Source organism: Exophiala dermatitidis (assembly GCF_000230625.1).
Source record: "Exophiala dermatitidis NIH/UT8656 unplaced genomic scaffold supercont1.5, whole genome shotgun sequence".
Taxonomy (NCBI): Eukaryota; Fungi; Ascomycota; class Eurotiomycetes; order Chaetothyriales; family Herpotrichiellaceae; genus Exophiala; species Exophiala dermatitidis.
In genome coordinates, this window is record NW_008751650.1 from 265,981 (window position 1) to 290,405 (window position 24,425).

At 52.1% G+C, this 24,425-nt stretch overlaps 8 protein-coding genes across 8 annotated transcripts; 4 read left to right on the forward strand and 4 right to left on the reverse strand.

The window, feature by feature from the left end:
• Positions 1-1,301: 1,301 nt before the first annotated feature.
• HMPREF1120_05701 (uncharacterized protein) lies at positions 1,302-2,717 on the forward strand (the record flags this gene model as incomplete). The annotated part of the gene is made up of 1 exon (XM_009159886.1): positions 1,302-2,717. The coding sequence occupies one exon, from the start codon at positions 1,302-1,304 to the stop codon at positions 2,715-2,717; it is 1,416 nt and encodes a 471-aa protein (XP_009158134.1).
• A 1,239-nt stretch (positions 2,718-3,956) lies between these two features.
• Positions 3,957-4,664, forward strand: HMPREF1120_05702 (uncharacterized protein; the record flags this gene model as incomplete). The annotated part of the gene is made up of 1 exon (XM_009159887.1): positions 3,957-4,664. One exon carries the CDS (start codon positions 3,957-3,959, stop codon positions 4,662-4,664), a length of 708 nt encoding a protein of 235 aa, XP_009158135.1.
• Positions 4,665-4,842: 178 nt separating this feature from the next.
• HMPREF1120_05703 (uncharacterized protein) lies at positions 4,843-7,380 on the reverse strand. The gene is made up of 2 exons (XM_009159888.1): positions 6,783-7,380; positions 4,843-6,684 (listed from the first exon to the last, which is right to left on the reverse strand). The coding sequence occupies exons 1-2, from the start codon at positions 7,170-7,172 to the stop codon at positions 5,251-5,253; spliced, it is 1,824 nt and encodes a 607-aa protein (XP_009158136.1). The 5' UTR covers positions 7,173-7,380; the 3' UTR covers positions 4,843-5,250.
• Positions 7,381-7,829: 449 nt separating this feature from the next.
• On the forward strand, positions 7,830-8,680 carry HMPREF1120_05704 (uncharacterized protein; the record flags this gene model as incomplete). The annotated part of the gene is made up of 3 exons (XM_009159889.1): positions 7,830-7,956; positions 8,294-8,370; positions 8,594-8,680. The coding sequence occupies 3 exons, from the start codon at positions 7,830-7,832 to the stop codon at positions 8,678-8,680; spliced, it is 291 nt and encodes a 96-aa protein (XP_009158137.1).
• Positions 8,681-9,435: 755 nt separating this feature from the next.
• HMPREF1120_05705 (uncharacterized protein) lies at positions 9,436-13,003 on the reverse strand. Its single transcript, XM_009159890.1, has 2 exons — positions 11,950-13,003; positions 9,436-11,890 (listed from the first exon to the last, which is right to left on the reverse strand). The coding sequence occupies exons 1-2, from the start codon at positions 12,167-12,169 to the stop codon at positions 10,011-10,013; spliced, it is 2,100 nt and encodes a 699-aa protein (XP_009158138.1). The 5' UTR covers positions 12,170-13,003; the 3' UTR covers positions 9,436-10,010.
• A 79-nt stretch (positions 13,004-13,082) lies between these two features.
• On the reverse strand, positions 13,083-16,616 carry HMPREF1120_05706 (selenocysteine lyase). The gene is made up of 4 exons (XM_009159891.1): positions 15,562-16,616; positions 15,207-15,395; positions 14,728-15,151; positions 13,083-14,634 (listed from the first exon to the last, which is right to left on the reverse strand). The coding sequence occupies exons 1-4, from the start codon at positions 15,647-15,649 to the stop codon at positions 13,563-13,565; spliced, it is 1,773 nt and encodes a 590-aa protein (XP_009158139.1). The 5' UTR covers positions 15,650-16,616; the 3' UTR covers positions 13,083-13,562.
• A 98-nt stretch (positions 16,617-16,714) lies between these two features.
• Positions 16,715-21,869, reverse strand: HMPREF1120_05707 (uncharacterized protein). The gene is made up of 4 exons (XM_009159892.1): positions 21,512-21,869; positions 20,044-21,454; positions 18,429-19,969; positions 16,715-18,356 (listed from the first exon to the last, which is right to left on the reverse strand). The coding sequence occupies exons 1-2, from the start codon at positions 21,752-21,754 to the stop codon at positions 21,320-21,322; spliced, it is 378 nt and encodes a 125-aa protein (XP_009158140.1). The 5' UTR covers positions 21,755-21,869; the 3' UTR covers positions 16,715-18,356; positions 18,429-19,969; positions 20,044-21,319.
• Positions 17,224-18,417, forward strand: HMPREF1120_05708 (alcohol dehydrogenase; the record flags this gene model as incomplete). Its single annotated transcript, XM_009159893.1, has 2 exons — positions 17,224-18,018; positions 18,124-18,417. The coding sequence occupies 2 exons, from the start codon at positions 17,224-17,226 to the stop codon at positions 18,415-18,417; spliced, it is 1,089 nt and encodes a 362-aa protein (XP_009158141.1).
• Positions 21,870-24,425: the final 2,556 nt, after the last annotated feature.

Sequence of the window (24,425 nt, forward strand, 5' to 3'; positions counted from 1 at the left end):
ATAAACACTGGGCCCGAGCAAACCGCGAAGAAAAAAGAAAGAGCACGATAGAATAGGTCGCGAAGTGCGGTACACAGAAGATGTGTCTGAAATATACCTTATGTCATTGTCCCGCCAAGCAATTCGTTCACATTCACTACCAGTAAGTGATGCCTGGTTTGTTCGATCACTGACTCCCTTTGATTCCAACAAGAGGGTTCACAGAGGACCAATTGTTATCGAGGGAGGGCTTCCGGGGCTTGAACTGTGTTAGTGATATTCAGAAAGGGAGTGACCACCTTATCTACAGAATGTCGTTCTGTAAGACGTTCCGATACCTTTCCAGGTGATGTACTGAAACAATGTGCACACCTATCATTAACAGATATGGAGCTGAGGTAGATCTGCAACTTGCTTTTGCACCATCATAAGGTCACTTACTAGGCACGAAGTGACCACCCAGGACAGGACCACTAACATTAGGGTGACCTCCTTTCCAGACACTCACTTAGACATCTAGCTTCTAGTGGCCACCCGCATATCTCTTCTTCACTTCCAGCCATCTTGTCACTTCATGCAAAATGGGCGCCGCAGTGAGGCGGTGTTTTGCTTAGGGAGGCATAGTATGTGGTATGGGGCCGTCACCTGTTGTGCTTGTAACAATTAACCAGAAAGGGCCCAGCTCATCAGCTAAGAAGGGTGATTTGCTGGAGCGGTGAGGAGGAAGAATAGATATATAGTAATTAGTTGAAGATGAAGTTGAAATTGACCAGTCCAGTTCGATCTGGGGGAATTGAATATGTAATCACGTGCGATCACGTGCAAGGGGGCATTGCTGTGGCTGTCAATCGCCCGCCGAGTCGAACAACCAACCTCGTCGCCTCCTGTACATACAATATTGTACTTGTTCGGCAAAATCCCACACATCGACCGACCCCAATCGGTGGATAGGCTTGCGCCCTGCTTCTGGGAAAAGGAGCCTGAAGTCAGCCTGAGTCTCAGAATTCTTCAGACGGAAGAGATCCGCTCTCTGTATCGGTCTGTCCATCCTCTCCGTTGCCCATTGAAGACATCGATGCCAATGGGCGAATTGAAGTGATTTCACCACATGATGCACAGCCACAGTCTAGACAAATCCAATTGTCACTTCATAAATACTCTGGCTTTCCGACTTCCTGATGGGTTGTGCCTGTGTTGATGTTTGACGGTGTCATCGCTGTGTCACACTGCCAGCAAACGACCTCTTTAAATATGTTTTTAACCGTACGATCCGGTTGCAATAGAAGGAGTGCCCATGTCAAGTGCCTTGACCGCGATTCCCGATGACAACCAAGCCACCACCGCGGTGCTCCCTTCAGGAGACTATTCGTCTCGGTCAATTCTACTCGCTGGACGAATCCGAAGTACTCTCGCAGATCGCTGAAGCTTTCGAGCCCGAACTGGAACGTCTCAAATCGGCCAGAGCCATTGAAGGCACCGTTCAACAGCGGCTGGCAAATGGTACGATTGACCGGCCGAGTCCGTCACAGATCCTTTACGGGACCAACTATGATGAAATCAATCGGACCCTTGTGGGTATCCTGGCGTTGCGCTGGATTCATAATGACGAATATGAGAGATTCGTTTCGGGCCAGCCGTCCGAGTATATGTTAATCGAGGATTCTTTCGAAGAACTCCGACAGTTGTTTGCTGAGGTTCTCCAATGCTCCGATGACGTGTTTGTGCTGGTACTATCCATGGTGATCAACGATCTGGGGAAAGACCCCAACCTCGAGGAAGACTATTTCCGCACCACTGGCCAGCGGCTCACAGAAAAGAACCATGACAGTCTGCTCCTCGAGGCCGCCAAAGTGGGCATGATCCCTGCATTGGACTATCTCAACCCGGACAAGAGGGAGGAGGTGATGTTGGGGCTGCAGCTTGGATCTGAACTGAACGCGGGTCAACTCGCTCAGGCCGAGAGTGTCCCTGTCAACTTGGAAGGTCTTCTGGAGATGAGAGGCCATGAACATGCGTTCAACTTGAAATTCATGGAGCAGATCCTCGACGTTGCTGGTGCAGCTGGACATATTGACTCGAGTGGGGCCAGAAACTTCATCCAACCTGTATACGAGACCTTCAAAACTGTCCATGAGGTTTCACTTGATATTATAGCCGGCAGATGTACCCTGCGACAAGGCTATGACAAGGTGCTGACGAAGCGCGGAAAGATCCTCATTGACAAAGGGTTCCGCCGGTTGAGCGTCAGTGACAGGGAAGAGCGGGCTCTGTTGAGGTTGCTCACCATGGGTCGCACAGCAGACCTTGAACAAGCCGAGCTTTTCTCCAAGGCATTCCATGATCTGGATAAACGAAACAAGGAACAACTCGTTGCTGGTCTGAATGTCGACGGCAACGTCAACGAAACTGCCGTTCTCCCGTATTACATGCCTGCCATCATCTCCACGGCGTTGAAGAATACTGAAGATTCTGATGAAACGAGCAAGCAACGCGCCCTGATGAGTTTGATGAGATACCTTGCCAAAGTCCTGGGCAGCCCGGGTGCAGGATTACCTGGCGTGCCAGAAGATGCCGTATACAATGGAGAGGTGGCTGGCATAGTCGTTGAGCGCAACATGTCGAAGGCCCAGGATGTTATCAACAGTCCCGAGTTCAAGAATAATCCAGACATACTGGACAGGCTCGCCATCCCTGAGGGGCAAGTACTCCAGCGGCGTAGGACCAGTCAGTCTTGGTGAGGGTTGGTCAGAGAGATCAGGTTCCTGGTACCAGACTGCTCAGACTTGAAGGTGCTGCAAAAATCGTGGCCGACTGTGCTATCTTTTCGAGAGTATTCATGCGCTGCTGTATTTGGATACGTCTGTGGAGACTCACCCCTGCTAGCACCTCGAGATTCACTCTCTGGCGCCCAACTTTGCACAGCTTCATGGGCTAAAGTGAAGACAAAGAAAAGTGGGGCCAATCAGATGTCCCGGATTCAACCTCACTTCACTCTCAGGGCGATTTTACCCTTGATATATTATTGTCACAGAATTATCCTCAACATTCCAAGAAGTCAGCCTGCTCGAAATCGGGTCCCCTGGTATAATCTGGTGTGAATAGGTGTGACTTGAGAGCCCCATCATAGAGTCAAAAAAGACTCGTCTCTGGGACCTCATGTCAGCAACACCTTGTCCATACTCCCATCATAGAGTCCAACTGACTCGTCTCTGTGGAGTTCTTGCCTGAAGCCTTGGCCATGGCCTGCATCATAGAAATGGCTGACTTCGAAGTTTGTGACAAAAAAGAAAAAAAAGATCCCGGAAAAACCCAGGATCTCTCAATGGTCCGAGGTTTCACTTGCTTCGAACGCACCACCAAATAATGTGGCTGCCTTCAAGAAAAGTTTTTTGCTTCTGGTTCTTTTTTGTGCCAAAAAAGAGTTCAACCGCTCAACTTCTGCGGGAACCAGCAATTGTTCCGGCTGTCTTCAGACGCGGTGCCGCGCCGATCTCGTCTATACCAGTGGGCGAGGCTCTACTAGCCAGTACGCGATATTTTTGACTTTCCTGGACGTGTCGGGTACCACGTTCGAACATCTGGTTCAGAAGACCCTGATCCAAACTGAAAACACTGCTCCGGACGAGTCAGGTTGCGAGTTGAGGCAGCCCGTCCAGAATGGACAAAGTGGTCTTCGCCGTCAAAGTCTATAAAGATGAGGGTGGCCGGCCCTCTTCCCTGTTCTCGAGCATCCTTCATCAACCACTCTACAACCCATCAATCACTTTACAAACTTACAAATTCTTGGGATCTCAATCAATCAATCAATCAATCAATCAAGCATCGATCTTGACAAACGTGGTTGTCCATAACACAACACAAGAAGACAACACAATCCAATCCAAACCAAATCACAATACACCTTGACAACTTGTCAACTTGACAACCTTTTCCTACCACATCCTACCCGTTCCAAACCCAAATCAAACCAAAACAAAATGGCCATCGTCGTTTCACACGTCTCTGCCGGCCCCAGCGGCTTCATGGCCAAACCCAAACCCTCGGTATCTCTTATTACCACGACGACCGCCGCCGTCGCCACCTTCACCTTGGTCTCCGACCCCTCTCGAACCGTCATCATTAACGGTGCCCACCCGGTTCCGACCACAACTATACCCTTCCCTTCTTCCCTCATGCACCGCCCAACCTCAAGTGCAAGCCGGAGCCCTCGTGCTCGTGCCGTGGAGACGAACCTTGACCTCACTGCCCGACGAGTCGACACAAACAATCATGATGATGATGATGCTGATGATGATGATGACCTTCATCACACGGCTGTCCCTGTCGGCATCAACAACATCAACCTCAACCAATTCGAAAAAATCGACGCCAATGGCATACTGGTACCTCGCACCGAAATCGATATCCACGCTGTTCAAACTCAAGTCCCATATGACGGCGGCTTTGGGGCCTTTTCTTCTGCTGGTGCGGACTCTGAGCAGCTTCAGCTTGAGCTTTCAAGCTTTATGGCGGCAGCATCGGCGTCAGCATCAGCATCAGCTACGACGACAATGACTGAGGCGGCGGAGGAGGATCTTGGAGTGTCTTCTAGCTCTAGCGGACAGGGGTCTCTACAGGGCAAGAGACTCAGTCGCCCTTGGATGTGGTCTTTTTCTTTTCTGGTCGTGGGTATGTTGTTTGCATAGCATAGCATAGCATGATGGACTAGTACTAGTTAGTAGCGTTGACGCGGAGCATGGGAGCTACGAACTTCGGGCCCGGGAGAGTTTACTTGGGCAGAGGGTGCCGCAGTACTACTATTCAGTGGTGGATTGACATGGATTGAGGAATGGACGGAGATGATGCTAGTACTTACCTTAGGTAGTTGCATCTAGGTACAGTAGTATAGGTACATCATGATAGCTGCAATGAAAGGCTCCGGCTTCCAAGATTGATCGACTGACTGTCCTGTACTTCTCTTCCCTTCCTTTGATGATGCCGCGTGGCCACTACTGTATCTTATGCATGCAGTACTAGTAACTTGGGTATATGTAATTCACATATGTGAATCTGACCGGACTGGGCTGGATGGTACTTTTAGTAGTAAAACTTGACAATCTCGTCTCGTCTCCTCTTCCTACTGTAGCTCTGAATGTGCAGTGTATGCACTCCAAATTACAAGTATAGTACCCGGTTGAATTGCGGAGTTCGAGCGAGCTATTCAGTTCCAATTGTTGTTATATATCATGGTGTTACACTTCTTTTCTCGGGGGTAACCTTCTTCCACCCTGTTCACGCCGCACCTCTTTCCCTCTGCCTCTTGGGGCCACCAAACAAATCTCGCCAGAACTCACGGAAGCCATATCCCTTGCCCTCGACCTCATCCCTGATCCGGCCTTCGTGGCCTCTGTATTTCTCGGCGCCGATGCCCTCGCCAAACCGCTCCAGGACGCCACCTTCGCGGTGCCCCATGACTGCGATCTTAACCGCGGGTTTACGGCTCCGCTCGAGAATTGCATCGGCCAGCGTCGGGGCCACGTCGGCGAAACACCGATTCAGTTCGCGCTGGAGGTTATAGTATGGTTTCTGGGCGATCTTGGGCGCCATCAGGTTGTAGGAGCGGGTGAGGTCGTTGAGTTCTTTCACTGCAAGGCTGTGGTATGCGAGTTCGGCTTTTTCCCATATCGGATCCCGGAATGGGTAGGGCATGGGGAGGACGGAGGGTCGTAGTCTTGGTTGTGGTTGTTGTGGAGCTGAGTTGGTCGTCGAAGATGTCGACTCTATCGGGGGCGGTGTAGGTGTATCGACCTCGGTGTCGAGAGGTGTGGCTGTATGCGTAGTATCCTGTTGTGCCGTACTAGTAGCTGTGGTTTTGGAAGCACCAGTTTCACTTTGCTGTGCGCTCTCCTCCGTCACTCTGATCTCGACTGCTTCCTCCGGCTCAGCGCGCTCACCGGCAGCGATCCGCTCTTCGACAGTGATGTTTGTCAGATTGCCGTCGCTGGAAATGGCACTCAAGCTTTCCACCTTTTGTACTCGCGGGTTGACTCGCTCTTCAGCCAACGCATATCCTTTGGCTCTTCGTATCTGGTCCTCCACACTGCCGCCCGTACTGGAAATCATCCGGGCAGCATGGCGACGCCAGTCGTTGCGCAATCTCCCCCGAAAACTCGCCACAGCCTTGACCAGTTCCTGCTGCTTCTCGATCCAAGGCGGTACAATCTCCTGCTTTTGAATAATCTTGTTCATGAAGTATTCGGTAGTGTCCAAAAACGGACTGTTGGCATTATAGTCTCTCTCCACATTCTTGCCCTTTCCTCGAGGGATGTTCTTAAACTGCCCTCTTGCAATTGCATCCTCGATCCGCTCGTTCGCGAGGCTTGAAAGGCCCTGCAGTGTAGTGGGCATGGGACGCGCCCCTGGGGAAAAGCGGTCCTTGAGTTCTTTCCGCCACTTGTCCCGCTCGTCCTGCGACATGTCATGCTGTTGGGCGATGGCATAGATTGACGTCTTGTCTCGCGCGTTGGCAAGGCGGTCCGCCGCAGACACGCTCTTCTTCGGTGCCGGGCGCAGGTTCACTTTCTGCGGAATTGCAGGTGTCCGGAATGGCGTCCGCAGTCTCTTGTGGCTGTCATCCAGCATTCGCAGAGCTGAGTCGTGGAGAGATTCGGAGCCTGTCCATGGTTGCGCACCGGCGACATCTTGAGTGCCTTTTCCAGCCGCAGTCTGTCATATATCTTGTTAGCGCATTCTGGTGCAATAGATCAGAGACAGACCAGTTATCCACCGGTCAACACCATCACAGAACAGAAGAGTTCTCATACCGGCATATTGACCACGCTCGCAGCCCGCTGGTTCTGGGCAGCGAATTCTGTCTGCGCAATCCTCTCTTCCAGTTGTTTCTTGAGATCGTCTGAGAATCCCGCCTCCTGGATTAATCTCCGATCGCTTCTCCTGCCGGTATCGATCGTCTCCTCGGCCATTTCGGCCAGCCTGCGAGACATGGCTCCTTCTTCTTGTCCATTTGACGTAGCCTTATCCGCATCATTGGGCTTATGATTTGATGGCTTCTGCTCTTCCCACAGATGTGTGGCGACACTGAATGACCGGCTGATGTCTATGGACCGCGAGGAATAGAAAGGCGAAGCACCCCGCAGGCGCTGGGCTCGAAGACAACGGGAGCAGGTCCACATCTGCGTACCAGGGGCGCTCATCGTGAAGGTCGAAACATAACTTATTACACTAATATACAGGAATCAAGAAAACGAAGCGAAGACAGAGGAGAGGCAACTGGAAAGGAAAGCGTTCGTGTCTACCACAATCGATGTCGCCGCAAACTGCCCGATACATCTGTGGTACTACGACATCACGTCCGGGGTGGAGCATCGTTTCTCCGTGGCGGCTTTCTTGCTTCCATCCAATCGTGTGTTCTTCTGCTCGATCAGGTAAACTTCCGTGTAAAGCGGCGTGACTACTTTTCTGCTGCAGATTTACCAAACCTTGGCACTTGTCTCCGCCGAAGTCATGCCGCGCTTCAAGAACTGAAGTCCATTGACCGCGCATGGCCAGCAACTTGAATTGCAAAGCAGTCTTGTTAACTGTTGTCGTCACAGCGTTCTAACATTTCCTTTACGGAATAAGGACCCCTAGCCGGGGCTGCCGAAGACGGGATATTGAGGTCGGCTCTGCGAAGAGAAGCAGACAGCCACCGTACCCGCAGTCCTTTGCTGTTTCTGCCCCCATACAACACCGAACGATTAACTCTGTTGCCTTCCTCCGAAACCCTCCTCCTGCGGACGACTCCTCGAATCCCATCTGCTCCGTCAGGAGTCTATCCTCGCACCTAGCGGAAAGACACGCTCTCCTTCACGATGCCTCCCAAGGGCGCCTCGACCGCCGTCAACCCGATCAGATTACAGACAGTGTCCCGGTTAAAGATCAGAAATCCGGACAAACATGAGCCCAATCCCTGCTTGGGACCGATGACCGCGATGCTGAGTATGTTGAGCCCGTTACATTGCGACTTGCTCTACCTTGGAATTTCACTGCACGCATTAGCTATGCTTGTCCGAAGTCGGCGGTTTTTGGGAAGGCGGCTCCTGTGAAGTTGAAAATTGGCAAGACACAATGTTGCTGGACACCCAGGCTGCCTGCGCCATCGGTCGCACGGCGACGATGCTCTCCACCGTTGGACTGAGGTCCCGACAGTTGCATTGAGCCACGGTCCACGGAGCCCATGCTGCCAGGAACCCGCTACCCCAATTACGCTCATGATGTTCTACGCCGCGTTCTCCATGGGATATCTCAACCAATGCTAACACATTTGACCCTACAGATTGCTGGGCAGCAGGCGCCGCCTCCGGAGGCTGCGGCCACCTCGAAAAAGCTCTGCGAGATTGTATGGACGCGCCGGTACGTTTTTGCCCACAGCTACAGCTACATTATCCTTTCTCTTGCCTCTCTTCACTCTGGCTTTCGCGTTCCTCCTCTTTACGGCTAGCCGTGGCCCGACCACATCATTGCGCACCTAACCCACAATCACCTCAAATCTCTCTACATGCTCCATGCTTGCCTTGCGGAAACTGCTCCATCAAGGAGTAGGATCACTCTGACTAACAGTCGTAACCCACTTTAGAAACCTCCGCCAAAGGGCAAATCTACCATCAACTACCATCTCGGCCGTCTCTACCCGAACATTTCCGGGCCGAAGAAGAAGACATAAGAAGCAGAACTCCGCCCTTTTCCCTTTCGCTCCCAAAGGTTTCTCTCAACCAATACCCACTCGTGCGATCCATTATCCTTGGAGCCGCGCAATCGAAGAGTCACATATTACAACGATTCTTGTTTGTCTTCTCTTTCGGCAACAACGACACCAAATCCAATCAATCACCAGAATCTATTCGAGCATGTACATATACCAAGACGACACGTGGCGCAGAAAAGGGGTTTTGCTTCTACGGCCAAATGTGTTCAGTTGAAAATGAAATGGATCAATCGGCAAAGCGTACTGTTCCGTTCCAGTGTAGAACACACTGCTGTTCGAGCCCATGGATGGATATGGATAAAGTTAGACCAGATCGGACCGGTTGAAAGATCCATATTGGAGCTGTCTCGTCACTACTTGCTTGCGGTTCCAATACTTCCAGAATGTCAGGGGCGATGACAAAAGAAAAGCCGGTCTCATTACCACTCTGGAAACGAAAAAGGAGACAACCGCGGACAAGATGAGCCGGATTCAAGTTGTGTATTAGGAAGAATATGTATACATGTACATTGGTTACCCATGTACCTCACAGGATCAACAAAGAATGATGCCAGCTATCTTGCAGTAGCTGATGTGCAATTCTCTCAAGAAACAATTCTGTCCAGGTACAGGTGAATGCGGGCGGAGCAATGTGATTGATTCTTCGGATGTATAAAAATATAATCACAGGGGCATTCGTTTCAAGCATGTAAGTATCCAATCCATACCTTCAAGTTCTTCATTCCTTGGTGTTTAGATGTACTTACTCACACCCACTGGTATTGGAACCTACCTTATGTAACTGTCCTGTGCTTTAAGAGCCAGTTGAACTAGGACATGAAGGGTCGGTCCACTAATAATATAATTACCTATCTACATACATAGACTTGAAGGCATTTTGCAACATTTTCATTCCCACTTCTTAAGACTGGGTACCGGACTCAAAAGCGCCTCAAGGAGCAAGGAACCGCTCAGATTATAAGATTAAGAGAAGAAACTGCAAAAAACTTTTTTTTGGTTGGGATAGATACTCCCCCAAGCGCCATGCTACCGGTCGTCAAAAAGACCTCATAAAATATAGAATCGCCGAAACGATAGAACTGCCAGTGCCAAACCCATCCTAGGTTCACTGCAGTGGTATACAACCGATCCAATCAATGCCAAAATCGTGCCGTAACAATAACAAGTCGTGTCGCCAAATCAATCAGACAACCAAATCAATCGTAGCTCGTTCGTTTCATTTCCAATTCAACCGACTCATCCCAAAACACAAAACAGACTCGCAATCGCTCTTAGTCCTTCTTTTTTATTACGACCGCTTGAACATAAAATATCCATACATGCCACCGACATCCTGGTCGACAACGGGCAATTTGCGCATGCCCCACCACCTGGCGCCCATTTTCCAGGGCCGCCAACCATCATCGACAACAACTGCCGCATCTTCGCCGCTGCTGCTGGTCTCAGACGATGACAAGTGCGGTGGTTGTCTGACGAACCAGCCTCGACGACCAAGTTCTTTCACGACCCAGTCGGGCCGCTTGACATGGGCGTTGCGACGCTTGATTTCTTGCAGGACGTCAGGGGCAAGCTCGATGACTTCTAACGGTAAAGTGTCGGTACCGGTGAGCGAGCTGGGCGAATAACTGAGGGACATTTGTGTGACGGATGGAATGTTGCTTAGGTCGAGATAGCGGATCGCACTGGCACTAGTGCCAGTATTGTTTGTGGGGTTGCCGGTGTCGGCTTTGAACAGTCGTTTGATGTCGGCGCCCAGGCTGAGTTGGGCGTTGCGCAGACCCAATTCTTCCACGTGGCTTGCTAGTCGTCTCAAAGCTGGGATATGGGTAGAGGTGACCCTGGCGCCACCCAGATTCAGCGAGCGTAGTGTCCGAGGTAGTGAAGCCAGAAGCCTCGTCACATCCTCTTCGGCCAGGAGCCGGTGACGTGACGAGTCTGAGGCGAGATTGAGATAGACGATGCTCTCCTTGACGGCAGGGTGGGTGGTGAGGAATTTGACCACCGCCGAGCCCGTTAGGTGTGTGCACCGCTCAAGGTTGAGGTGGGTGATCTTGGCGGTTGGGGGGATTGAGAGTAATGCCCGATCGTTGATGAAGGTGTGAGCGACGTCGAGATGGGTCAGGTTCGACATCCGTGGGAGGAGGGCTTCGAAAACTTCCTCTTGAAGAGTCGTGCACTCATGTAGAGACAGCCGTTGCAGACTGGTCAAGGGGCCCGACCCGCGTAATTGTGTCGTGACAGCGGTGAATGCTTCGGCAAATGGCCGAGAAGAGCAGGCGCAGAAGTCGAGCGCCTGGATCAAGGGCATGCTGAACAGCTTGGAGAGAACTTTGACGTCCAGTTCGTCGTCAACATGCTCGTGGACAAGGAATGCCTGTAGGTTAGGCAACATCTCCAGACATGCAAGGAGGGTCTCCGGTTTGAGATAAGGAGTCTGGTTGGTCGTGGTGCGGTCTCTCCCGAACCCCATGTTGGAGTAGTGGGAGAAGTCCAACCACTGCACCATCTCACCCAACTTGTCGTTCTCCCGGAGGCTGCGCATGAATTTGGAAAAGGCGCGGGACTGCGGAATGGAAACATGGCGGTACATCACCCGCAACGCAGCAGGGTATAGAGCCTTGGAGGCCAGCGAGCAGGAAACGAGGTCGACGTGTGGTCTGGCATAGGGATCTGCGGTATGATCCACAGTGACATAGGAGAAGATCAATTCGAGAATCTCTTCAGGCATGGATTCCAAAGGCGACGTTCCGGGTTGTTGCGGATAGGACGAGATGTCCGAAAGGGAGTCGTCAGAGTCGTCGATGGCTGTATCGTTGACCAGCTCCCTCGCCCCCAATGAGTCCCTCACCTTTTCTCTCCAAATTTGAAGGCTGAAACTGGCTGGGCGTGGATGGACTCGTGTGATTTCCTCGGCGAAAGGAAGGTTGAACAATTTCTGCGCCGCCCTCCTCTTGTCCAGTTCGTCGAGTATCTTTTCGAGTTTCCGAGGATGGCTTCGAGCATATCCCTCAAGACGGTTCCGGACATGATCCTCATGTGTGCCCCCCCAATGGTACGAACATATTCCCTTCGTCTTGCACCATTGACTACAAGGCCATGCGATCCACTCGACTTCTTCTAGGTCTTTGCTGGAAAGGGAGGATTCGAACGATTGGGGAAGACCTTCGCCTGCGACAATTATGTTAGAATCGTGATATGGCGGGCAAGAGCGATGGGTGTTCACTTACCAGGCTCTTCCTTCACGGAGGCGTAGGAAAACTTTCTGGTTTGGCTCATGGTGTCAGGAGGGAGGAGGAGTTGACGATGATCAGGGTTGGGAGAACAGGCTGCTTCCTTCTTGGAGACCATAAGCGGTGTTTCAAGGTCGGGTCGATCGGCCTCTTCAAGTAGAGGGTTCTTCTGTCGGCCGCGGTGTGCTGGAGACATGGGAGCCATGGTTGGTACCATGCAGGGCTTATGTGTCTGCTACAACTAGTTCTGCGCAAGTCACAAGGAGGACTCGGAGAGTGGTAGTTCGGTGTGTGTCAAGTTCGGCGTCAAGTCAGACAACTCTCCACAGGCTATACTGACAGTAAACGAGACTTGGCAGGGTATGTGTCCTGTCGAGGAAAGATGGGGGTAATGGAAACAGCGTGAAGGGTCGATTGAGCGGAAAGCTGTGTCATTGTTTGCGATTCTGGCGCAGATGGCAACATTGCCATCACATAACGCGTACCACCGGCAAGGCTTGTCCACTAAGCAGTTAACGGCAACCCATGATTCATACTCCCCAGATTTTCCGCTCAATTTTTTTGCCTGCCAGTGGTCAAGGCGGCGAATCGACGGCGGCGGGACTAGGATAGGATCCATGGATATTATGGCAGGTGTTTCCATTGAAGGGCGGGAGAGGCTAGTCTCTGTACAGTTGCAGTTAATGGCAGTAGTACTACGGTGTTAGCATTCAGATATCAGGAGGTGCCATACTTCGGCGTGGTTAGCATCGGCTGTATCCTGAGCGGACTCCAAAGTGGCCGCATTCCATTCGAATGGCAGGCCACCACTGGCAGACAGGGGCAGCGCACGGCAGCGCACGGTGTTGGCAGATCAGGATCAGGTGGTCCCAACTGATGTTCAGCAGCTGCTTCCGGTGCTTCCAGACCAGGCACGCGGCGGCCGCAAAAAGGGAGGACCAGAGGGCGAGGGAATATTGTGGTGTCAGCGCGAGGATGGAATTACGTAGCGGGAACTGCAACGGAGCCTTTAGAATCCGTCAAAATTTGCACCCGCCCGGAATCCGGGGTAAAAACCAAGTCAAAGCCAACCACTCAGGCATCAGCCCGACACTAGGCCTGTTTCGCCAGTCTCGTGACGGCCTTGGCATTGGTCTGTCCGCGGCTTCACGTGCCGTCGCAGAGTTTTCAGACTGGCTTTTTCCGTCTTGTTACTAATGACATGATCTTCCCTCTCGATGGCGATTTAGCACAGTTCCGCGGACAGTAGGATAACGTACATCGTACTACAATCTGAACCTGCCCTGTTGCAGCTGTCCTGCAGCAACTCGCATTTGGAGTCACCGTATTTCCGTCCGTTGCTCAATTTTGGCGCCAGATATGGAAAGCAAGCATACTTCCCCGGTGTCCTTACAAGTTCATGGCAGGGGGCATGTACCACGTCCAGACAAGGTGCCAACAGCGGCTGCTCTGCTCCTCTCGTGCATTCAACCTTCAGTGTATGAAAATGTCCAATGTACAATGTATGCAGCCAAAAGGGCAACAGCTTCCGGGATGTCTCCTGTATAATTACAACGGAGAACTCCTTCTCGTCGAAAACAATAACCATCCCAATCCGTCTACCCCGGATTCTATGTGTCAACCCATCCACCCTGGGTCACATCGAACCTTTTCATCGACGTTCCTGTCCCCTGTCTGGAAGGGGTTGGCGAAATCAAAGTCAATCCCTCAAGCTCTCGATCCGGTGCCGCTGGTTGGTTTTGACTCCGCAGACTTTCCCCGGATCGTACCCCTTCACACAGCGCTTTGAGCACTCCACCCAGCCACTCAAAGTCCTTGAGTTCGAGATAGATTTGGCCCGACACCCGAGTCCAGAGCTTGCCTTCGTACTCGTAGATGGGCACAAATGTGTTGTAGTCGTCCACCAGCTTCTTCTCCATCCATGCAATGTGCTTTTTGACGTCGGCTTCCTGGATCACGATAGGACCTGTTGAATAGTTCAACCTGGGGGAGTTGAGGGGAGATGTTGACAGTCTACTGGTAGGCTCGCCCAGCATTGTCCCGTTCGTGGCACTGGAGCGCAACGTACTAGCACCCGTGTTTTGCGTGCTTGCTGCCCCGGCACTAGGAAAGCCATACGAGGTTTGTCGGAGTGCAGGGGACAGACCGCCAGCACTTCCTGCTCCACCAGGGCCCATGCTGATACTCCCCCGACTGTTGGCGCCCACAATCGTGATGGGCAAGAGAACGTTGGCCATGGCGCAATCCCGGAGACCGCCAGACCATCCGGTCCTGCCGCCATCTCGCCGGTCGCTGGCCTCATAACTCCCCATCGTCTTCAGGCCATAACCCGCATCCAGGTCGTCCATGACTTCGGTCCCGAGAATCATGGCGAGGAGATCCGCCCCTCGTTGCGCAATGTCGCGAATGTAGGTGTAGATGGCGTGTTCGCCGCCACACAGGTTCTGTCGAAAGTTCAATGCAGCTGGCACGCAATAGAAGGGGGTGTTGTCGGCAGTCGCAACGAATTGGAAAAGCCTTATAAAATCCGACTTCTCGCTCGGCGGCAATGGATTTCGATCTTTGCCTGACTGTGAGTCAAGCGGCTGGTATCCCCACGACGTGGGCAATGTTGTCCGGATCAGATGTTGATTGCGCTTCGGCACGTGTAGAACGGCGCACCCGCGGGGAGTATATAGCCATCTGTATCCAGTCAGATATCTGGTCCTATGCCTTGCCCTCGCAGAACTGCATGGAGTCTTATGGGCACGCATCTGGTAGATGAATATCACTTACTTGTGGCAGTTGCTGACAAAGAAATCGGGATCTAGCTCGCCCAGGTTCAATGGAATCTGGCCAACACCGTGGGCCGCATCAATCACACTGATGATGTCGTACTCTTTGCACATTTTCGTGATCCTCTCAAAAGGAAATCGCACTCCAGGCAACGCCGTGATGGTTTCAAAGATGCAAACTTTGGGACGAAGACCATCGTATAATACACGGGATATGGTCTGTGATAATGCATTGAGGATTTCGGAATGTGTACAAGGTAGTGAATAGGCAAAGTCCTGTCCATGGCCCACTTTGCGCAACGTGAGTTGAGGATTCGTTTCGACTATGGACTGCAGCGTCTTTTCAACCGCTCCATAGATGGTGTCGAAATAGATTATGCAGTCTTTCTCCTTGTACTGGAGGTTGCGTAAAATGGTGTTGACACCTGTACCGAGCGATCAGCCAATTGAACAACCAACCGGTGGAGACAATATACTCACCCATTGTTGCGTTTTGTACGAATACACACTCGTCCGAAGGGACATTGAGCAGCCGCGCAATTCGCTCCCTCGATTTGTCCAGGAGATCGACATATTGATATCTCAAAAACTTGTCGGGTGCATACTCGGCCAGCTTCTGGTATCCTCGAAGCGCATTGCGTACAGGTAACGAGTATGTACCAAAAGACCCTGAAGGAGCATATTAGAAGTGCACGTATAATACTGGACACACTTGGACAAGGCTGCATGAAATGATACACCCATCTCCGAGTCCACCAAACAACAGGGCTTGGCATCAAATCAAACGAGCCCTGCATGGCACCGCGTACATCTAGGGCAGACAAAGTGGACATACCATGATTTAAATTTGTATATTTCGAATCAAACAAGAAATGCGCCCTGAAGCCATGCCCAAATTCGGTGACTTCACCAAAGGAGCCCATCGTCGCAGTCGTGGTGGGCAGTTGCGTGTGCAGTTGTAGTCCGTGACTCAGGGGCTGACGATGGGGAGAAGTCCCAATGACCACCAGTATCCCGTCTGCAATCGGTCGCCTAGGATGCTGCGCATTTGTCGAACCAGGGAGCGATAGTCACCACTGGACGATTAACTTGCCGAACTATTAGTATTGCAATAATGGCATTATGTGGACATTGGAGTGAGTGAGTCAATCAGTCTAATCCGCTCTTCGTTATCACCTGGGCCTGACCGGCGGAAAAGAAACACGACACGCCACAAGCCAGAAGATTGATGTGTACGCCTGACGCGCCTGAACAAGCACAGCGACATGGGAGCTTGCGTGGGCGGGCGTACGCGATCCACAGTCTATTGGTCTTGCGATTGGCATTTTGGGAGTTGAACGTGGTCTGGGGGTCCCTGGATACACCAATCGTCAGGGGCGTTTTGGCTTTTGGGCCTTCCGGATGGAGTCGAAACGACTTTACGCCGATCAGTAGGGTAAGCTTGGCTTTTTGAGCATGGTACCTGGTAGAGAGGTAACATAGCTACGTTGTAAGTGCCAGCTTCGCACGCAGAGATATACGTCGTCCTAGTTGAGGGCAAAGCACTTCGAGCCCCTGACCAGAGGAATAAGGTCGGGAGAATATTCTATTCAATTGAGTGCATTGAAGGATTGGAATACGAGCCTCGTGGGAAATTCAACCCCGGGCGCTGCACTCCGAAGGTCATGTGACTCTAGGCGAGGCCTCCCCATTTGAAGTCCGAGTCCGAATCCTCCGACTTATTTACATAGTATCAGGGTTCGGGTTCTCGAAAACACTTTCTCCGATGCGCTTCAAAACGAACTTGAATGCCCGGTGCAAAGGCCGTCAACTGCTGACTGCCATGGTATGAATGATTATGAATCTTCGACGCTGATAAGATGACAAAGGATATGTGCTTACGTACTGACCAGCCAGGGATCAATGGAGCACTGCTATTAGATCGAGCACAATATACAGTACATTCCAAGGTTGATATTTCCTTGGACCTCGGTCCGGACGGTTGCGCTTCGGGATGTCGTCAGGGCTGTTTTGTGTTTTTGTCAGCATGGCTACAAAAGTCATAAACCATCCACACCCACCACTCTAATAACTTTGTACAATAATATAGTATCAATATCATCAAACCTTTGGCTCTTACTGTGTACATCCGCAGACCCCGTTTCGACAGAGTGGTAGAGTGCATCACTGAAAGTGACGGACGTTGCCGCCAAAATCGACGGGAGCCCCAACATCAGTAACCCCGCGAAATTATATTATCCCGCCCTCCAGTGCGACCGCAACGCAGACAATCAAGTTCGCGACTCCAACACCAACAAAAACCATACATTCAAGTCTCGGGCCCCAACGCAGCACCTGTGCTGTTACTGAGACTGCATCAGAACAGTCCACGGACAGTGTAACCGTATAACACCGTCAGCCGTCCACCGGCGCAGTCAGGTCTCGTTAGGTCCAACCATTGTTTGAGCCGTTCCACCATCAATCAATCCTACCATCTCTACGGTCTACGACGTTCACAATGCCCAAAGCAGTCTCGATTTCCAAGATTGACGGCAAGCCCGGCCAGGTGTACTACCCGCTCTCGCTCGACGAAGTGCCCAAGCCCTCGGCGACGGGAAAACAAGTGGTGGTCAAGATCCATGCCGCGGCCTTGAACCACCGCGACCTCTTCATCCGTCAACATCTGTACCCGGGAATGGCATTCGGGATCCCACTCCTCGCAGACGGCTGTGGCACCGTGGTCGCGGTCGGCAGCCAAGCAGACGCGAAATGGAAAGGGAAGAGAGTGGTGGTGAACCCAGGCACCGGATGGAAAGATAGCCCCGAAGGGCCCGAGGACAAGGACGGATACAAGATTCTGGGTGGCACCAAGACGATCCCCAACGGCACGTTGCAGGAGTACTTTGTCGTCGACGAGTCAGAATTGGAGGAAGCACCCGAACATTTGACGGCCGTGGAAGCCGCCGCGCTGCCATTAACCGGTCTCACCGCTTGGCGCGCCGTCATGACAAAATGCGGCCCTCACAATTTGCAGCCGGGCAGGAACATTCTGATCACCGGTATTGGTGGCGGCGTGGCTTTGATGGCCTTGGAGTTCGCCAGAGCCGCGGGCGCCAACGTTTGGGTCACGAGTGGAAGTCAGGAGAAGATCAAGCAGGCTGTCGGCTTGGGTGCCAAGGGTGGTGTCAGCTACAAAGAGGACGGCTGGGAGAAGAAGTTGTTGGCCATGTTGCCCGCAGAAAACAAGAAAATCGATGCCATTGTCGACGGCGCTGGCGGTGACGTCGTCGAGAAGGGTTCCAAGTTGCTCAAGGTAAGGCTGAGCTCACTCCTCTCTCGGCCACGGAACTGCTCTTTCTTCCGGCTGCGCGAGTTGCTTTCATTCCGAGTTCAATAACTGACAGCGACTCAATTCTAGGCTGGCGGTGTGATTGCAATCTACGGCATGACTACCGGACCCAAGATGCCCTTCTTGATGCAAGCAGTCTTGAAAAACATCGAAGTCAAGGGTTCGACGATGGGTTCGAGAAAGGAGTTCAAGGACATGGTGGACTTCGTCAAATCGAGAAAGGCTAGGCCCGTTGTCTCCCGCGTCGTCCAAGGCTTCGATCTTGATGCGATCAATGGCCTGTTCGAGGACATGAAGAGAGGCTCGCAGTTCGGTAAGCTGGTGATCGAGGTATCGAAAGAGGGCGCAGAGAGTAAGTTGTGATCCATTCTTACCTCGTTGTTGCCACTGCCCTTTGCACAGTCGGTGGCAGCGTCAAAAATAACACACGACATCTAAATTCGCACTCGCCCTTGTCTCACCGGTCTTGGTAGGACTCACATGAATTGAGGTTGGAAAGATCGCCACTTACCTGATGTTGCTATTTTCACCGTCATGCAACGAGTCGTAAATATGCAAACAACCAGACTAGAGGTTCGGGAGGCGTGCGGGAGGCGTGCTCGCCTGACTCCCAAAGACGAAACGTCGCTATTTATGGACCACAGACACAGACAATGGCTATGTTTTCATCCTCATCTTGCAGATCTGCAGGTCTGGGCCTGTGTCCAATATGCATGACCATAGAGTAGAGATCAAAAGGTTCGGCAAAAGTTAGGCAATCAGAGCCTTTGGTGTCAACTTGTTCTGTTGCCACGACAAGTAGCGGTAAAGGCCGACAACCAAATTGGGAACACAACAGAACAACCAACGTCCTAGTCGGGACATGAGTTTTGTTATCTGGCCTGGCCAGGCCAGGAACCCTCTGTGTAGCGCGCCGTCCTGCCCAGGCGCCAGCATGAGTGGTTCAGACAGAGCAGCAGAGAACCCCTGCCCCTGCTTCCACTAGCGGGACTGGTACACATGTAATACCTGGGCATGCACAGCCGAACAGCGCAAGGGACCTAAAAAAGGACGAGGGAGGACATCGCATCCGCGGGTCCTGCAGGCTGCCCTGAGGGACCCTGTACCAGGGCTGCTGATGGCCTGGTCCCTTGATGAACGAAGACCGGTTGATCCTTCATCCAGGTTGCAGAGTCTGTTCCTTGCGTCGTGTCCCCGAAATTTGTGAATGGTGACATGAGGGCTGCTGAAATCCCTTTCGCTTTCTGGAAGGTGTGTGAATCAAGGCAACGATAGGCCCATGTGGCAGCTGCCGGCCCCGTCTAACAGGCATCTAGTTCCGCTTCCTTGATATTCCGGTTGAAAACCAGGGTAAAGTGTAGTCACGGACATTGCCATGTGTGGTCTGATTCGTTCGCAACCATGGCTTCAGCGCCAGGGACCGAAGACCAAACTTCAAGCCCTCAAGCAAAGGTCCACGTTCAAACGCCGCCCCTGCAAGGGCACCCAAGTCCCTGCGGGTAGTAAGCGAACAAGTCCAGGGGCAAACAAAAGGAAAAATACAGCCCTGACCACACCAAGAGATGCTAACGCACTTAATGCTTTCACAGCCTCATATCTGGAGTTATACCGTTGCTGATTAAAGCCCATTTTTCCGTGCTCTGCTGCCTGTCAAAAGAATTGTGCTCAAGATGCCCACGTCTCATTAAAGAACAAGTGCTGTTTGCCGACGAAAAGCGGCTCGTCAACTGACATCATGGCCACTGGATTAGCAATCGATATTATTGTGCAAATGTTATCCTCGGCGTTAAAGACCGAAAACAAACGCGTCTGAAGGTCAGGAGAGATGGTCAAACTCGAAGCCGACCAAATGCCTTCCTTGTTCCAGACAGCAACTTGTAAACTTTAAGTGGCGATAGCGAATACACGGAAATTACTATCAGAATGACGGAATTGTCTTTATGTCAGTGGTTACAGGTAGCAAAGTGACGATACCAATGGAGTCCATACTTTCACCTTGACCACCTGCATTCTTGCTCCAGAATTGACACATGTTACACCTTCACTGCACAATGGTAAGCAGGATGTAAGGGAGTAGTGGAGTGTAGGACCCGGCATGGACCGGAGAGCCACCTGGAGTGGGCAGCAGAAATGCCCGAAGGAAGCCGTCTGCAGAATGATTTAGTGGACCTGGCACCACTGGATCTCGAATATGATGATGCGAGACTATACAAGAAATGATGTTTTCATGAAACGACCTTCGTACTGTGGTTGAGGCTCTGAAGTATCTCCGCACACAACCCTCGAGGTATGTTATTTTCGCATCAGCCTGCTGTACAACGCAGATCCACTGCTGCTGCCTTTGGTGCAGCTAGCGCTTGAACAAAGATGTCGGCTGATGACGGCTTATAGCAGTGGGATGTTACCCCGGACTGCTATCCGAAAGCGTGCCTAGTAAGCATTTGTGGTCGACAGTCTAGTACAAGACCTTTCTTATTCCTGGCCCACAGCCAGTGTGCACAGCCTGAAGGAGCCTGGATATGCTGTCACCAGGATGGCCATTAAGGGGTTCAGTACCAAGTTTCAGCACTTGTTCGAAGAGGGAAGACCGCGGGCCTTGAAGCTTCAAAGCCGCATTTCCTATCCCTAAGCGAACGGGTTGGAAGATGGCACCTAGGTGGATGGTTCATACATAGTAGATCCCATTATTATCGTAGCCGTGGCTGTGTTCAGTGGCAAGAAAAATTATGCACAATGTTGTATGCTATCAACTGCGGAAGAAGGATGCAGCGATATGCAACCGAGGGATGGCACCTACCTAGGTAGGTACTCCTTGAGGAAGAGATTGACGGCGGCAGAACGCAAGGCAAAACAAACAACGCCAGAATTGGCGTGATGGTTTCAAGCTTCACGCGTCACTGTTGTTTACAACATGAACGCCAAAGGCCGCCCAAAGAGTGATGAAAATTGAACGGCACAGGACGTGTTGTTGTCTTCTCTTTTTGCGCGAGTCAGTCAAGAATCACGATGAGTGGCCCGGTAAGGTATGCACCGACGTCTTTGTGACGTTGGCGCGTCTCCCCATCTCCATCAGCCATATTAGGCGCCTTCGAGGTTCGAGTAAAGCGTGACGCCGGGGGCTTCGGGAGGCGAAAAGACGTCGGACCGTCTGCCAGGCTACGCTCGACCTGGATTAGAGCTCAGGAGGCCAGGGAGGCCAGAAAGGCGTAGGGGCGCTCGGTTTGCCGATGGCTAAAGATAGAAACTGGCTTGGGTTCCGGGGTTCCTAGTGGCAGAAAGGGGCTGCAGGGGCGTGACTTTTGGACTTCTGATCTCGAGGAGGCGGTGCACCACTGCAGGGGCCGTTTGAAGGCGAGTGCGTTTTACGTAGGCAGCGGTGGTCAAGAAATATTCGCGGCTTCTGATAAGCTGTACTGTGAGTACCGCGGTCATGTTGATCTATTGTCAGTAAACGTACGAAGGCACGCGTTCGCTGGGTCAAGTGGAATAGTGATGGGTAGATGGTCCAGGCCAATTGTGAGGCATTGGAAGAGGCAGCGAGAGCCTGAGAGCATGGGGCCTGGGGTGCCGGTGGTGTCTGTGGATGGGCGTGTGTGAAAGGATATAAGCGGTGATAGGCCGCAGCCAAAAAGGTGCCATCCCCGGCGGCAGTGCCTAAGGAGCCTAACCACAAGTGAAGAATGACCTCACCCGGCCCCATCCAGAAATGGCAAAATCTACACAGACAAGCCACGCCGGCATCAGATCATCGGCTGCATCGTTCAGGGTGAAGAAAAATAAAAAAAATTTCTTAGAAGGATTTCTGTCACGGCTCCGTCTTGCGGTTTTTGGACGCGATTGTTTTGATGATCAACTTGACGTGATATTGTACGGTAAAAGTACTCTGATCCTTCGGTACGTTGCATCTTGACTTGCTGTGTTATGTCGTGCGTGATAACTCTATTCTGGGTATTCTCCCGCTGACATCCCGTCCACTCTTTTTTTGTCCCGTGCCTTTTTATGCCTCTCGTCGTACGCAGTTCCATCGCGTTACTGGTAGAGTACCACAAATAAAAATACTGCCTACGTACAACGAGTACGTGAGATACCGTCGATTGCGGCTGTGCAAACCCTCTGGAACCACCCCGGCCCGTCAAATGGATGGTTGGCTCTCTAGCTGCCACGCTTTTATTTGCCAGCCTGAATGCCCTGGCATGCCGTTGTGGACCTATGTCTACTGCTGGCGTGTTGCCCGCCGTTAGCATTCATAATCCTGGCCGAGCTACAACGAGTCGCCGTCCTCGCATCGTACACGAGCTGCCCAGCAGAACATTTGTGAAGAAGAGAGTATGGATTGGGAAAAGAGTGTGCTGTTGCTTCCGCCGGCGTTTCCTGTCAAAATCGTAGGACGGTTTCCTTATCCTCTACGGCGGGCTTCTCCATCTCGAGCATTTTTATGGGAGTCTCAAGCGGACGCACAGGAGGCAGAACCAAAATAGCAATAATTAGGTAAATTGAAGAGAATATGTAATGACCAGACGATACAAGTGTTCGTGCCGTTGAGTCAGTGCGGTAGTACGGCGGGAAGACTGCACAACGTGAATCCCATCATTTCGGGCCAAGCGAGAGAGGCAGGGCACTGCACGGGACTGCACAATTGAATTTTACCTGCTCGAAGCACACGCTGCTGCTACGTGCACCACTGGCACTGGCACTGGCATTGGTACCCTGCCGCTGTCCCGCCCTGAAGGCAAATGTGACTGGATGCTAATCCTGTCGTTTCCTAACTCCTTCGCCACGCCTCGTATCATCGGCACAGATCCCTTGGAGCGACAGACAGCCTGAGCACCCGGCCTAACCTAACTTGATGACCTGACCTGACCTGACTTGTGCCGACCGGCCACCCTAACCTGGGTTGATGAGGACCAGCAAGCACCAGAGGATCGCTGGAGCAGGAGCTGCTCCCACCGCGCCCTGCCCTGCCGCTCCTTGCCGGCCATCATGGCACCAGCCAAGGGTCGCCCGAGAGCCACTCAAGATCCCAAGAAGGGGCATCACCGGCAGCGAACCCACAGGCACAGCACTACTGCAATCGCTGCTCATCCACTCCTCAGTCTCCTTCCCACTGGCTCTGGCACTGGCATCTGCTCCATCAGCCCGACTCCAGGCGACGGTTAGTCGCCCTCACTGCCACTAAACCCGCCTGCCTCAAAACTCGCGCAGTGCAGCACCAGCACCGGCAGCCAGAGGAGCCCCCGTCGAGTCGCCGAGTCTCTCCTGCGTGACCTGATTGAACACCCGTCGCCTTCCACTGCCCTCTCGAGGCCGTGGCTCCTCCGTGCTGGGTCGAGGCCGATATAGCCATTTGGTCCCCCTCCTCGGATCGTCCTCTTCCCACTCCCGCTCCACCTCTCCATCACCACTACCTTCGCTCGGCGTGCACTTCGACTGATTTTCTGGCTCTGTTCGCAGACCATACTTTCGTTTACTCGGAACAAACTCACCTTCGCTCGCTTTTCACGTCTTGTATCTACCCGGTGGACATCAGTCGCTCACGTCCTTCGGTTTCGATTCATTCGCGGAAAAGCCTCTTCAGAACTACTATTGCATTGATCAAATACTCAAGCGCCCCGGACTATATCGTCTCAACAGTCGCAGAGGCATTACCTTTCGTTCGAGTACCCAGTTGTAACGGGATACGCCCAATTTCTGGTTGAGCCCGATCGAGTCGTTGGATTCTTTTATCCCAAAGTGCGAGGGATTGTGTGTGCAGTGCTTACGCTGCGGGATCCTTCGCTTGGTTGCCTGCGCCGCTATCCGTCCGTGGACCATACCATTGGGTACCTGGCCGATTGAAGGAGCAGGAAGTTCAGTGCAAAGGCATCTTGGTCCAATTTGCAATCCAGATACTCGGGTTAGTATGCAGCCGGTCCTTTCTCGTCATTCGTTACTAGATTTGGTTGCCTCCATACCCTGCTCAAGCCGTCAACCCACAACTCTCCTTGCTTGAATATCAATCCTTACGTTTCATTAATTTACCACCGCCCTTATTGCCCTGATCTTGTTGGAATTCACCAAGGTGGCTGGCTGATCAGTGAGATTAACAGTTGTCTTAAGCCGTGGCGCTGGAGAATTGACTACTTCAACCTTCATATTTCCGAAATATTCACTAGCCTAGGGCCTGGACTTTTTGAGAGAAGAGAAAAAGGTATGGAAATCTTGCAGAGGGCCTTGTCCAAAGATTCTCAACCCGCCTGGCGATAGTTTGGCTGATCAGTGTGCATAGTTCGTTCCTCTCGGCTGGCATCCTTTGTCTTCGAGATTAAGTCTGCCTCAGCTTCCCGAACCTTGACCTTTTTTGGTACCAGCACCAACATCTTTCATCGCTCGAA

Coding starts and splice junctions, on each gene's coding strand:
- HMPREF1120_05703 (XM_009159888.1), bottom strand. CDS start 7,172: ATGAGCGCCCCTGGTACGCAGATGTGGACCTGCTCCCGTTGTCTTCGA. Junction 6,685..6,782: donor CGAGCGTGGTCAATATGCCG/GTATGAGAACTC, acceptor GATATATGACAG/ACTGCGGCTGGAAAAGGCAC.
- HMPREF1120_05705 (XM_009159890.1), bottom strand. CDS start 12,169: ATGGTACCAACCATGGCTCCCATGTCTCCAGCACACCGCGGCCGACAG. Junction 11,891..11,949: donor CTCCGTGAAGGAAGAGCCTG/GTAAGTGAACAC, acceptor TAATTGTCGCAG/GCGAAGGTCTTCCCCAATCG.
- HMPREF1120_05706 (XM_009159891.1), bottom strand. CDS start 15,649: ATGGGCTCCTTTGGTGAAGTCACCGAATTTGGGCATGGCTTCAGGGCG. Junction 15,396..15,561: donor ATATACAAATTTAAATCATG/GTATGTCCACTT, acceptor ATGCTCCTTCAG/GGTCTTTTGGTACATACTCG. Junction 15,152..15,206: donor CGTACAAAACGCAACAATGG/GTGAGTATATTG, acceptor CGCTCGGTACAG/GTGTCAACACCATTTTACGC.
- HMPREF1120_05707 (XM_009159892.1), bottom strand. CDS start 21,754: ATGGGGCCGGGTGAGGTCATTCTTCACTTGTGGTTAGGCTCCTTAGGC. Junction 21,455..21,511: donor CCCAGCGAACGCGTGCCTTC/GTACGTTTACTG, acceptor ACAGCTTATCAG/AAGCCGCGAATATTTCTTGA.